This window comes from Lissotriton vulgaris, chromosome 1_1 (assembly GCF_964263255.1).
Source record: "Lissotriton vulgaris chromosome 1_1, aLisVul1.2, whole genome shotgun sequence".
Taxonomy (NCBI): domain Eukaryota; kingdom Metazoa; phylum Chordata; class Amphibia; order Caudata; family Salamandridae; genus Lissotriton; species Lissotriton vulgaris.
Genome location: NC_141685.1, coordinates 2044142649 through 2044154890, shown reverse-complemented (window position 1 = coordinate 2044154890; position 12242 = coordinate 2044142649). Strand labels below are relative to the sequence as shown.

At 43.7% G+C, this 12242-nt stretch overlaps 1 protein-coding gene across 1 annotated transcript in view; it reads right to left on the bottom strand.

Annotated features, from left to right (window-relative positions):
* Positions 1-11292, bottom strand: part of ST8SIA1 (ST8 alpha-N-acetyl-neuraminide alpha-2,8-sialyltransferase 1) — a 554515-nt gene extending 543223 nt beyond the window's left edge. Inside the window, exon 1 of the mRNA XM_086920406.1 lies at positions 10620-11292. Within this exon, the coding sequence (XP_086776532.1) occupies positions 10620-10858 (239 nt within the window). The 5' untranslated portion in view covers positions 10859-11292. The remainder of the gene's footprint in view (positions 1-10619) is intronic.
* Positions 11293-12242: the final 950 nt, after the last annotated feature.

Below are 12242 nucleotides of genomic sequence, written 5' to 3'. Positions count from 1 at the left end.
GCTAAAAAATCTCATTCTATGGTAGTGGGTAAACAGAGAGGAAAGTTTAGAACTAAAACATTTATATGTAAGGGCGAGGTGGTTTCAAGGGTTCCGGTCTTCCCTTACCTGGGGGTCCTCTTTGATGAAAGGGGGTCCTGGGTTCCTCAGATAAAGGTGAAGAGTTTATCCTTGGCCCGTTCCACAGCTGCACTCTTGGGTTTTACAAAAAGGCTGGGGGCTAGGCCGATGGAAGCATTGTTAAAGGTTTATAACACAAAGTGTATTCCCATTGCCACCTATGGGGCCGCCTTGGGGGGCTACGCTACCCAAGATAAAATCCAAAGGGTAGAAAATGGAATAATCAGACAACTGCTTTCAGTTCCCAAATCGACCCCTACCTTTTCTATTCACGAGGAAGTGGGTTTGCCCTACATTGCAGATAAGTTGAACCTGGCACCCCTCCTATTTTGGGCAAAGACATGGCTAAATCCAGAGTTAACTTTGAATCATCTTATTCTGGAGGATGTCATTTCTTTGGACCATGCCATGAAAATACCCTGGCTGAAGTATCTAAAAAATACATTTTTTGCCTTAGGTAGGCTGGAACTTTTTTCAACTCCATCTAATATCAGGAGAGAAGATGTAAAGTGGATCAAGGTCCATTCGTCCCGTCTTAATAGAGAGGAGAAAGAATTAATGAAACCATCTGTAAGAGCACACTCTATGTTAATTACTACGCCCTCTCTGGAACCCTATCTGAAATACGTCACAAGACCTCTTCATAGAATCCTATTAGTCAGATTTAGGTTTAATTTGATTCAATTCTCTTTAGGCTGCTACCCATCATGGGACAACCCAGAAGATGCCCCTCCTTGTGAGTGTGATAACTTCTCAAAGCAAGATACCATGCATTTTATGATGTTTTGTGGGTTTTATACTGCCGCTAGGAAAAAACACCTGTTACCTGTTTTGAGGGAGGCTGGCTTTATTCAAGTCAGACCTGCATTAATCTACCTCCAGATGTTGGGCAATGTTTACATTACTTTCAGTGTTGCCAGCTTTCTAGCGGAAGCTTTTAGAATTAGGAATAAACGGGTTCCACTGAACATTTTATTGTAAATATGGTATCACTCTAATGGATTTTAATTCTATGAGCCAATTAAGTTCCAGTAATTATGGTCATCTCTGATTTTTGTACATAAATGAATTGTGATTTTAATGTATATGTATTGTATGTGGCTTTTATGATTTTTTTTTTAAATCGAATAAAGTGTGCTTTGACTTGACTTGACTGGGGGTGAGTGTTTGATTTGCTCAAGCGCTCTGTCCATCATCCTCTTTGGTATTGCTTCAATAATGTATCTATGGCATCTTTTCTACCAAATTCTAGTCATTTTTGGCACAATGATTCAATCGCAATGGTTGGATTATATTAAACAATATAGCCTATTATCAATAGTGGTCTTGGAAGTTTGCAATGACGAGCATGAATATTGTCTTTGGAATTGGCAATGAGTAGCACATAGGTACATTGATTGACTAGAAGTTAGAGTGGCATGTGAGTGATTGAACAAAGATGAGCAAAGTGATTGAGATCGGCACGGGTGAAGACAGGTGCCATGAATCGTTCAAGATGAAAGGCATTGTTTATTATAAAAGTATTCTTTTTAATAAAATTCTACCATTGCAATTGAATCATTGTACCATAACATAATTATGATGAATTTAGAGAAACATGTTGATGTTAGTCCATGTATAATAATAGATGAGTGTGCATCTCTCTTTAATATCCGGAGTTGCAGAATTTAATAAACAAAAAATTTCTTGTTCCTCTGAGTGTAAGCTGTCTCTTACAGGGTAGGTTTTCTGTGATATATTTATATATACAAGACAACACCAGAAAACTCAAGCAGGAGACGGCACGCAGTGGAAATGAAAAATGTTTTAATAAACACAAAGCCGAACCAGGCAACGTCTACACGTTTTGGCTTGAAAGCATTGATCACAACGCCGCTATGTACACAAGGCAAGTATTAAATAAAGTTTTTTGCATAACAGTCATGAAAAGAGGCATACTACAATCTGCACTAATTCCGTAGGTAAAAACAGTCGGCCATTTTGGAAACATATTTATAATGCATGGCTATGTACAAATATTAAGTGTTCGAATAGATGCAACTAAGTTAACAAAAAAAAGAATCCTGCAGCTGACTGTATGTTAAGCACATCAATTTTAAAGTCCACTAAATAATCAAGTACTGTGCCAGAACGTCTCCGAGACCTGCTGAAATTAGGTCCCACTGGAAATCCAGAGACAAAACTTTGAAGAAAAGTGGAGGTAGCACCAGGGATGAAGTCACACTTTAGCCCAAAATGGTCTTTCACATTCCTTTATTCTTTATTTCATAAAACATAAAACCGGACAACAGCCAACGCGTTTTGTTCCCCTTATCGGAACTTCGTCAGGGCAAGAAGCATAATTGATGGACCACGTTCCAATTGTTGAATCAAGGCGATAGTAAGCCAGATCAGAGGGACAAAGTCGAATCCAATTTCTAAGAAACGTCAACCCACCATTTGAGCAGGATTCAATCTGCTGCAATACCCCGCTCAAGGGTATCCAACACGGTTCAGGTATAGCAAACCGGACTTTATTCATCCAGTATTTGCCGGGTCCGAAATCAGACCTCAGTAAGAGCTGAGTTGTATTACAAACAGTGAGTCAGTCTGAGGTAGCCAACACCATTAGATTTGGTAATGTAAACCGTATATGTTCATAATACAGGAAAAACCAGAGCAAGATTAACTCAGGTGAAAAAAACCTTGAGTGGCCGCATTCACAGAAAAGATATAATAACCAGAAGGCGGGATCCAACTGAAATAGAATCGATCAGCAATGTAGGACGCACATCCTTCAATGCGACAGAAGTTCTGATAGACCGCAATTGTTGAATTCAAGCCGTCCTGAGAATACGTGGTGGTGAGTACACCCCAAGTCCAAGGTACAAAAAGTAGCAACTTTCTATTATAGTTGGATCCCGCCTTCTGGTTATTATATCTTTTTTACCTGAGTTAGTAAGCGCATATAGCACTTGAGATATTTCAAAAATGACTATGCAGGCTAGTGACTAAAATAAATAATTGGATCATAAGAAAAAGAAAAAGAAATATGGGCAATATACAAGTAAAATACAATTGCCTGTTTCTATAATGACCTAGTAGTATATTTTGTCCAAATAGCTATGTATGCTTTGAAAGTTTTAAACAAGCACCCCTAATCCACACTGTGCAAATTCCTCAACGCCAGTTAGTATGTTTATCAGTTTCTGTAAAGCCCACTTAAAATACAATGCAATTTTCTACAAATTAAGTTCAAGTTAAGTTTATTTGATTTAGTTCTCAGCAGAGAACAACAAATATTTGATACATAAAATGTCCTTTAAAAGTTTTGCAGTAAAATGATGAAGGCTGTCATTCTAGTACAACGTTAAAAAAGATTTTAAAAATTTGAATAGATTATAACATACAAATTCATTTGGCGGTACCTTACAAAGCGAAATCAAGGTTTGAGCTGAATTAATTTAACATTTTGTTCTGATGGGTTGTATAAACCTTTTTCTAGCGTCTACAACTGTCACATTTGGGCAGATAAACAGTATGTGTTCCAAATCTTGCTCCCCGCCATTACATAGACTACAGAAAGTACTAGTTTTTTCTTTTTCCTTTGAGAGCCACTTGAGTGTAAGAGATTTTAATGGGAGTATCCCAAGCCGGAGTAATATATTCGAGCGCCTGACACCGTGCTTCAGGTTAAAATGGATATACTGCTGTATTTTCCTATATTCAATTGTTTCAGCATGTTTTTTGTATAATGTGAATTTGGAGCAATGCTGAATGTCGAGATCAAAGTTTAACCTTGGTCAGATGTTTTACAAAGAGCTTCAACTGGGCAGGAGTCTATGATTGCAACATATTTATATTAACATTTGATCATTTAAAAGCAATTGCGACATTCCTACAAAATAGATATTTTATCGATCCTTGTTCGAAAGTCCCTATTTTTAATAGGGATCGTAGCGATCCTTGTTCTACATGGATGAGGTTGTATGCCCATCTGATAATATTGCTTATTCCTCTTGCAAAAGAGCTAACTAGTGAAAGTTCAAGGCAGAGAGCTTGTACCGGAACTGCTTGGGACATCTTTGTAAGTTTCTGTAAGACTTTCCCTTCTTTGAGGTCCAGATATTTCCATTGACTTAGTGGGATGTATTCAAGAGCGTATGATAGTACTGGTGGAATCTCAGCACTTTATACCTGAAGAAGAGAAGAAAAATGCCTGTGACAGGTCGAGGCACATAATTGTAAGAGTGCCCCCACATGAACGTCGACTTTCCGACTCAGATTCTGTACATGAGGCGAGTTTTGCAGTGATTTAGAAAAAATTCTCCCTAAGTAGGTATATTCATTTGCCACTTCCAACAGTTTACCCCCTAAAGTCCATTTATAGTTAATATACTGTTTCCTTCCCCAATATATGGAACTATTTTTGTTTTTGAGGTGTTCCGTATTAAGTAATGTTCTTCTGTGTATTCATAAAGTGCTTGCAGATTTCTTTGCAGGCCAAATGGTGTTAAATCTAGGATGACTACATCGTCTGCATACATCATGGTGTGGATTTTATGAAATGCAAGTTTGGGTGGAAAGTTACAGACTTGTCGGGCAGATCACTAAAATATAAGGAAAACAGTAATGGAGTAAGAAGGCATCCTTGTCTGAGGCAGTTTGGTCTAGGTATTGGGCTTGTGAGACCCTTCTCCTTTCCCATTTGGACTTGGCACCAAGTTCCAGAGTATAGTGATGTCATTACATGGAGTAGGTTATCCAGGATACCCATTTGACAAATTTTTCTCCAGAGCGTTCTTCTATCCACTCTGTCGAATGCGGTCGTGAAATTGACGAATGCTGCATATACTACCTGAGATTTTAGGGTTACATATTTATCGATTATTGTTTGCAGCACTGCAATGTTGTCAGTGACCGAGTGTTTAGGTCTAAGCCCCGCTTGATATAAAGGAATTAGACCTGATGGAAATGCGCAGTCTTTAAGATGATCTAGTACTGCTTCTGCAAAAATCTTTCCTGTTGCGTCCAGGAGAGCTATCTGCTTATAGTTGCCAGGAAGCAACCTAGAGCCTTTCTTATGTATTGGGATTACAACACTCCCCTTCCACGATTTTGGAACTTCCCCAGTGTCAATTTTCCACCAATATCTACCACATATGCATATTTTGCAAATGCAGAGTTCTCCAAATGACTTAGCCCCAAGGTTTCCATAATGCTTCAGCTCGAAGTTAGTGATTCATTGATTACTTAGATGGTGGCTTTTCTATGGAAGGGTCCAGCCTCAGGCACAGGTGAACATTACATACTATGTCTCACTGGTCTGGTGTGAGTGAGCCTGAAGGCCCAAATCCATTGAGTTAAAATCCTGCTTCCATGCTTGGTGTTGTCCTGTACCAGCAAGGACTTTCAACCGCAGTTTGCTAGGCACTTCCTTGCTCGAAAAGGACAAAATCAAACAACTGTGAATTGCAACTATGCAGTCTGTGGCGAGTTGCTCCTTTCGTAAAGGAAGAGAGTGGAAATTAAAAGTAGGTCATTTTTAAGTATTAACTACAGACAGGTTTAGCTGTTTCTTTTTGAAGACCTATTGCCAACAATAAAATATATAGAGTGGGCTTTAGGTCAGCCCCTTGGTCTCTGTTGGATAGATGTTGTGTATATTTCATTTCTCTGTTCCTTATTTGGTGGCTTTCCTCCCTATTTTTCTGGTTGCTCCACCACAGGAATGTTGCTGCTTTACATTGTTTCTGATTGGGTGAGGTGTATCCTTCCACAGCTTACTTGAGGAGACCTTTTTTTTATTCAACACTCTAAGGGAGCGCACAAACATTATCCAAAAAATTTGCAACTGAAAACGGCCTAAAACAAGGCTGTGTACTTGCTCCGCTACTATTCAACCTTTACACCGTGGATCTACCAAAGGAACTGGCTGACGCAGCCCTGGCTGCCCCAAAACTGGGCGGGCTGCGCCTACAGACAATGCAATATGCCGATGACATCATCATCATGGACCATACGAAAACAGGATTGCAAAGATCGCTCACCGCTCTCAATAAATATAATACAAAGAACCATCTTGTGATGAATGAATCAAAAACCAAAATTTTGATGTTTGGGAGCTACAAAAAGAAAAATCTTACTTGGAGAGCAGGGGGATCACAAATAACGACTTGCACCAGCTACAACTACCTAGGAGTTTGGTTCAACGCCAGGGCAAATCAAGCAGTACACCTTAGACACTTAAGGGTATGAGGATCATCCATAGCCTTAGGCGCATGAATCGTCATTTGCACAGTCCCTCAGCCGAACCAATCCTAAGGGTGCTGCGGGCCAAACTATTAACTGCAGTGACCTACGGCCACTTGGCCTTTCCCGGGAAAATGGACGCATTTCTGGGAAACCTACAAATAAAAGCTTATAAGAAAATCTTCTCCGTTCCGCAGCATGTGAGGAGGTCGAGGATGAGATTCGAGCTGGGCCTGACATGCGCAAACCTCTATTGCCTGGGCGACCTAATCAAATACTATATACACACCTTACGAGCACCAGGCCAATCTTTGAAAGAGCAACTACAAGCTGTGTTTAAAGACGAACACTCCCCTTGGCACAAACAGTTGCACCTTGCTATCTCTACACTAAAGATTGAACCAACCTCTCTCATTAACCCAACTATTCCTCTGCTAACATGGAAAAAAACAATAACAAAACAAATCATCTCAGTTTCATTTCAGACCGACGTTGCCGGGCTATCTAAAAACGAACTTTTTACTGCCTTGAACGAATCCTATATCAAGGGAAAACCTTAAATATACTTCAACTACTCCCTTAACCCTCAGACTTGTAACAAAATATTATACATGAGGCTGCTAGCCCTACCAATCTTTGACTTTAACCCCCAGTGGGCTCGGTGGAATGAGCAGCCCATTTGCAGGTTTTGTAACTATAAGCATGAGTCCTGGCTCCACCTGCTTTGCTGTTGCCCATTCTTTGCCACCGATCGACGTCGCCTACTGATCCCCGTCTTTCGGGAACAATCACTGAGACACTGTAGCGAAGCATCGACTTTGTGTTTTAGTAACAATTCAGCCCAGGCCTTAGCAAGAGCTGGGAAGTTTGTCAATATCATTTTAACTGCACTGCATAAACGCCCAGCATTAAGAACCTGATCATATTTTTACATATTTTAAAATTTTAATCGAACATGCATTGCTCTGTTTGTACATTACGGTTTTTATTAACTGTATAATAAAGATAAGATAAGATAAGATAAGAGTGCATTTCTTCTTTTTCTCCATGACAACCCTGCCCCTTATCTTTCATTTTCCAATCCAGACAAGCATGGCAAACTTAATAAACCTGCACTAGCCCTTAAAATTAAGCTTTGCCGATGCTTGTTAAAATATGCCAGTCTATCTCTCCTTAGCACTGCCTTTGCAACCGCCAAAGTTAGGTGAAGCCAGGGCTACTAAGGGACAAGGCAGGGGTAGCAGCTGCTACACCCTGCTATCCATAATGACTCCCATGTTGGTTAGGGTGACCAAACGTCCTGGATTTGCTCGGACAGTCCCGGTTTTTCACCAGCTGTCTGGGCAGATTTCGGCAATTTTGGCTTATGTCATGGTTTTTAGAGGGGGTCGACTGAAAACAGTGAGAGGCACTTTTTGGGGTGTTCTAAAGCTGTGCTAGTTAGCAGCTGTCATAAGTAAGCAATTTAATTAATAGGTATCATTTTGGTTGAAGAATTTACATTTTATTTATTTTCGTATTGTCTCTTCTATGATCCTATGTTGATGACAGCTGTCATTCTGCACCATTCCGATGATGAAAAATTGTAGGCCTTCTATTTTTCCAAAATGTCCCGGTATTTGGTTCTCAAAAGCTGGTCACCCTAATGTTTGTACAATTCTCAGGTCTGCTCTACAAGGTTCTCCCTGCTGCTCAGTGACAACAGAGCAGCTGTTTTTGACAGGTATATTTTTTATCTAAGCCACTCTCTTTTGGATAATTATGCTGCCCTTTACAAACTTTGGAACACTGTTGTGCGCACGTCAGAGCCTTTGAACGTTAGCCGAGTAGCTAAGCGCACTTCTGTCAAAATATTCGATTTAAGATTGGCTCGACTTGAAGGGAAGGCTAGTATCAAGCATGTACTCGTTGCAAACACAGCGGCGGCCGGAAGCAGCACCGAAGCTGCAGTTAGTTTGACGGCGCGCGCAGTCTCAGTTCATCAACCTTGCCCAGCTCGCGCCTGGAAAATTAGGTTAAGATATCTCGGATTCAAGGAATTGAACCGAATTCAGAGAAAACACGGACAACGTATATCAGTTAGGGCAAAAAAGGCAAAAGCTAGACCCAATAAACAGAGTATGTAAGGACACCTCGCAGTAAGTCTCGAGCGGCTGTATGTTTGTTTGTATCTTTCTGTATCAGCAACACTCAAAACTCTTTAATCACGAGAGCTCCAGACATCCGTGTCTGATTTAAATATGAAGCATGTCGAAAAAACAGCATACCCAAGGGGGGTCACCAAAGCAAGACCGACAAACCATGTGTCCGACGCTATGTTGTGGCAAATGGAATTTAATGTCTTTACACTTCCATTGGTCTGAATGGGCCGTTATTTTGCATCTCCTAAAATAATGTCCCCCCCAGCCGTCATATCCCTTGAACGTGTGTTACCGCCAGCGAGAGCTGGACAGCTCAGGGCCATGCCCCCTCTGCAGGCAACTTTGGTTTAATTCAGTGAGCGAGATTTGACAATTCTTGGGGCTTTGCACAGAACACGGTGACAGCCCTCTGTTTCCAAATTCTTGAAGTGACCCTGAGAAAGAGAAGTGCCGACCGAGGGCTCCAATTGGAGCCGAGCCGCTCCTCCCGCCCCCCACCATCCTAGGTTTATCGCTCCGTCCGTCAGGGGGCAGCAGCTCTGCCAGGGAGCGCGGCACTGGTCGCCATTCCCTCTTTGTCCGAGAAGAGCCTCCTCGCTCCAGGAATGTGATCCGCGTACTGCGGCAGCCATGGCCTCTTCCCGGCTAAGACCCGATAGCTGACCCCGCCAAGTCACGTGAAGTACACCGTACACGGCAGGAAACAGCTGCTGACCCCGTCACACCGGCGCTCTCTGCTATCAATGAGGCGCGTTCATCACAGTCCCCGAGAGGAAGAAGGGAAAAAATAAATCGCCACTGATTGATAACTTTAGGAGAATCTTACGTTTTAACCCAAAATTAACAAAATTAGGCACACTCGACAATAGGGTAAGAATGAAACCGGAACCAAACTTCTAACACGTCCAGCAGACAGATAGCCCAAGTTCTCTTATTCTGACAACCTGCACCCGAGACTTTACACTCAGTTTCGTGGGCCACAGTTCATGTTTTAAACACTCTTCTCAAATTTAGGAAAGAGTCGAATACCATTTAATCTCCTAACAGCAATGGTGGACAGCTGAAGATAATGAACAGCCTTGATTTTAAAAGTCTAAGACGACTCTGATTTTAAGTAGAATGTTCTGTATGTTTTTATACCTTTTAAAGATTTTAACAAAAGTTGTACACTGTTTTACTAATAACTAATTATATATCCTGAATTTTATTCGATTTGGTTTTAAAGACTAAGGTCTAAATAAACAGAGTTTTCTCTCTCTCTCTTTCTCTTATTCTGACAACCTGCACCCGAGACTTTACACTCAGTTTCGTGGGCCACAGTTCATGTTTTAAACACACTTCTCAAATTTAGGAAAGAGTCTAATCTTGCCTCGTGAAAGAACTCTACATTACGGCACATTAACCGTCCACAACCCAGCTGTCAGTATTACTTTATGCCTCGTTTACCCTCTACCGCAGTGAGTGGTACCCTCTCCACAGCGCTCGCTGCCTTTTACTAGGCTTGAGCTAAAGATATATATATCGTATACGGCTACACGAGACCCATTTGCATCATGTATACAAATGAACCGTGGTCCAGCAATCAATCCATGCACCCAGACAGCCTTCATACACTTTTATTCTCACTTGTGACGTGTCTATGATCCGCGCACTCACTAACAATTCAGGGTCAAGGGATGAAAGATGAGCACTGTGGTTTAAAACGTGGACTGATGTTTATCAGCACATACACACATTAAAAGTGTGAAGCAGAGCGGCGTAGATAGCGAACGACGGGTGCGCCAGAAGGCGTGTGAATAGATGAATAGATGAATGAATGAATGAATGAATGAATGAATGAATGAATGAATGGGTGAAAATAAGTTGAACTGCAGGCAGTGGTGCAGACGGGCCGTTAGTTACTCTGGTACCCGAATTAATAAGGATGCGTAGAGTGCACTATTTGGATAAGTAAGCCCCATGTCACTTTTACTTGACCGGAGCCCTTGGGCACTGCATGCCTGTGGTGTGAGGAGAGCCTCGCTGTGGACAGCTGGGATGCAGAGGGTGCTGCGCGGTGTGAGGCAGCGGAGGGACCGAGGATGCAGGGGGTGGAGCAGAGCACAGACGGCGCCTCCGCGCTGGTACCTGAATTGACTGGCTGCCGTCAGGTTCCTCCTCCAGGCTCCGACGTGCTGCAGGACCTCCCGCACCACCTCCTTCTGCTCGGGCAGCCGGTACACGGGGAAGATGTAGAGCCAGCACAGGACGACGACACACAGGGCGCTGGCCCCCACGGGGAGCCGCGTGCGGGGCCACTTGCACCACAGCATCCTCCGCGAGAGGCCCCGGGCCGGCGCGCCGTGCCGCCCCAGCATCTGCTCCATGCAGCAGCCTCCTGGCCGGGAGTCAGCTGCACGGGGCAGCCATGCCGCCTGCACCGCCGAGCCTCCTGTCGGTGCCAGAGTCCACTCCCCGGAGCTTCTCCGAGATCTGGCGGCCCTATGAGCGCCAGCAGCCCGGCTCCATCTCCATACTGTGTGTGAGGGGGGTGTGTGAGGGGGCGGGGGATGCTGTGCCTTTGTGTGTTTCCTCCTGGCCCTCTGCGCTGTCACTGCCTTTCCAGTGACCCCCCCCTGCCTCAAGCAATAAATCTCCCCGCCTCTGACCTCTATCTCACCAGCACCCTCCTTCCCCGGACCTGCCTGGGTCCATCCAGTCTTTGACGGTTAATATCACCCCCCGAGGTGAGGTCGGTTTTCATCTCATCCTTTCCCGCCCGCCCCCTCTCCGCAGCATCCTCCGTGGGCTTCCCTCCGTTAGGCTCCCTCGCTCTGTCTGCTGCCTGGATCTCCCAACCGAAGCGCCTCCCCTGTCCCCTCGGTGCGCACTGCAGCTCCCCTCGCCTCCTGCAGCGGCAGGGTACAGGAGGGGGCGCCGAAGCCCTGCCAGCCAAACCGCTGATCAAACGCAGATTTTTTTGTCTTCCAGAAATATCCCCTGTTAGATCCTGAATGCGACCACATGGGTTAATGGTGGGAACCCCCCGCTCGCCCCCTCACAGCTCTCTAAACCCGCCTGCAAACACTCAGTGCCCTTCTTTCATTCATACTAAATGAATGATCAATAGACTCCGGTCTGCGGACCGTGGAGAGCGCCCTCACTCGGGTCCCTCCCATCGCAGTAGCGCACCTCCCGGGAGGCTCACAGGGGCACTTTTCCGGCTAGAAGCCGCATCACTTCCTCCAACTCTTAAGCTCACCGAAGGTGAACCGGCAGTGCCCACTGCAGCAGCCCCCTTAGTTCCTTCCAGTGGAGCAGACCGAGGGGCTGCAGTGCTGAGGGCCACGGACCGGGTGTCAAAGAGATGGAGAATTACATTGCTGCTCTTTTGCGCCACCCCGAGGTCTTCCTCTGAATTATCGGATTTCACTTGCTTTCCAAGTATTGTCGACAGGGCGAAGAAAAAGCAAAGCATCTTTAATAGTAAATACATTAGCGACATTCTGAAAATAAATTGTATAACACAAGTTTAAAATTAAATATTTGCAGAAGTGGAACGTGGCGGTCCCTGTTCAGTCGACGAACTATCGATTCAACTCATTCATATTTCAAAATTACATTTTCCTTTTGTTGTCTACGATGGCTTAGACACAATTCTCATCGAAACTATTGATTGTGCCTGCCTATACCATTAAGGAATTTTCCATATCTGCCGAAGTAAAATATTGCCTGTAAACAGGGCTTTAAGTGGGAAAAAAAACCTAAGGG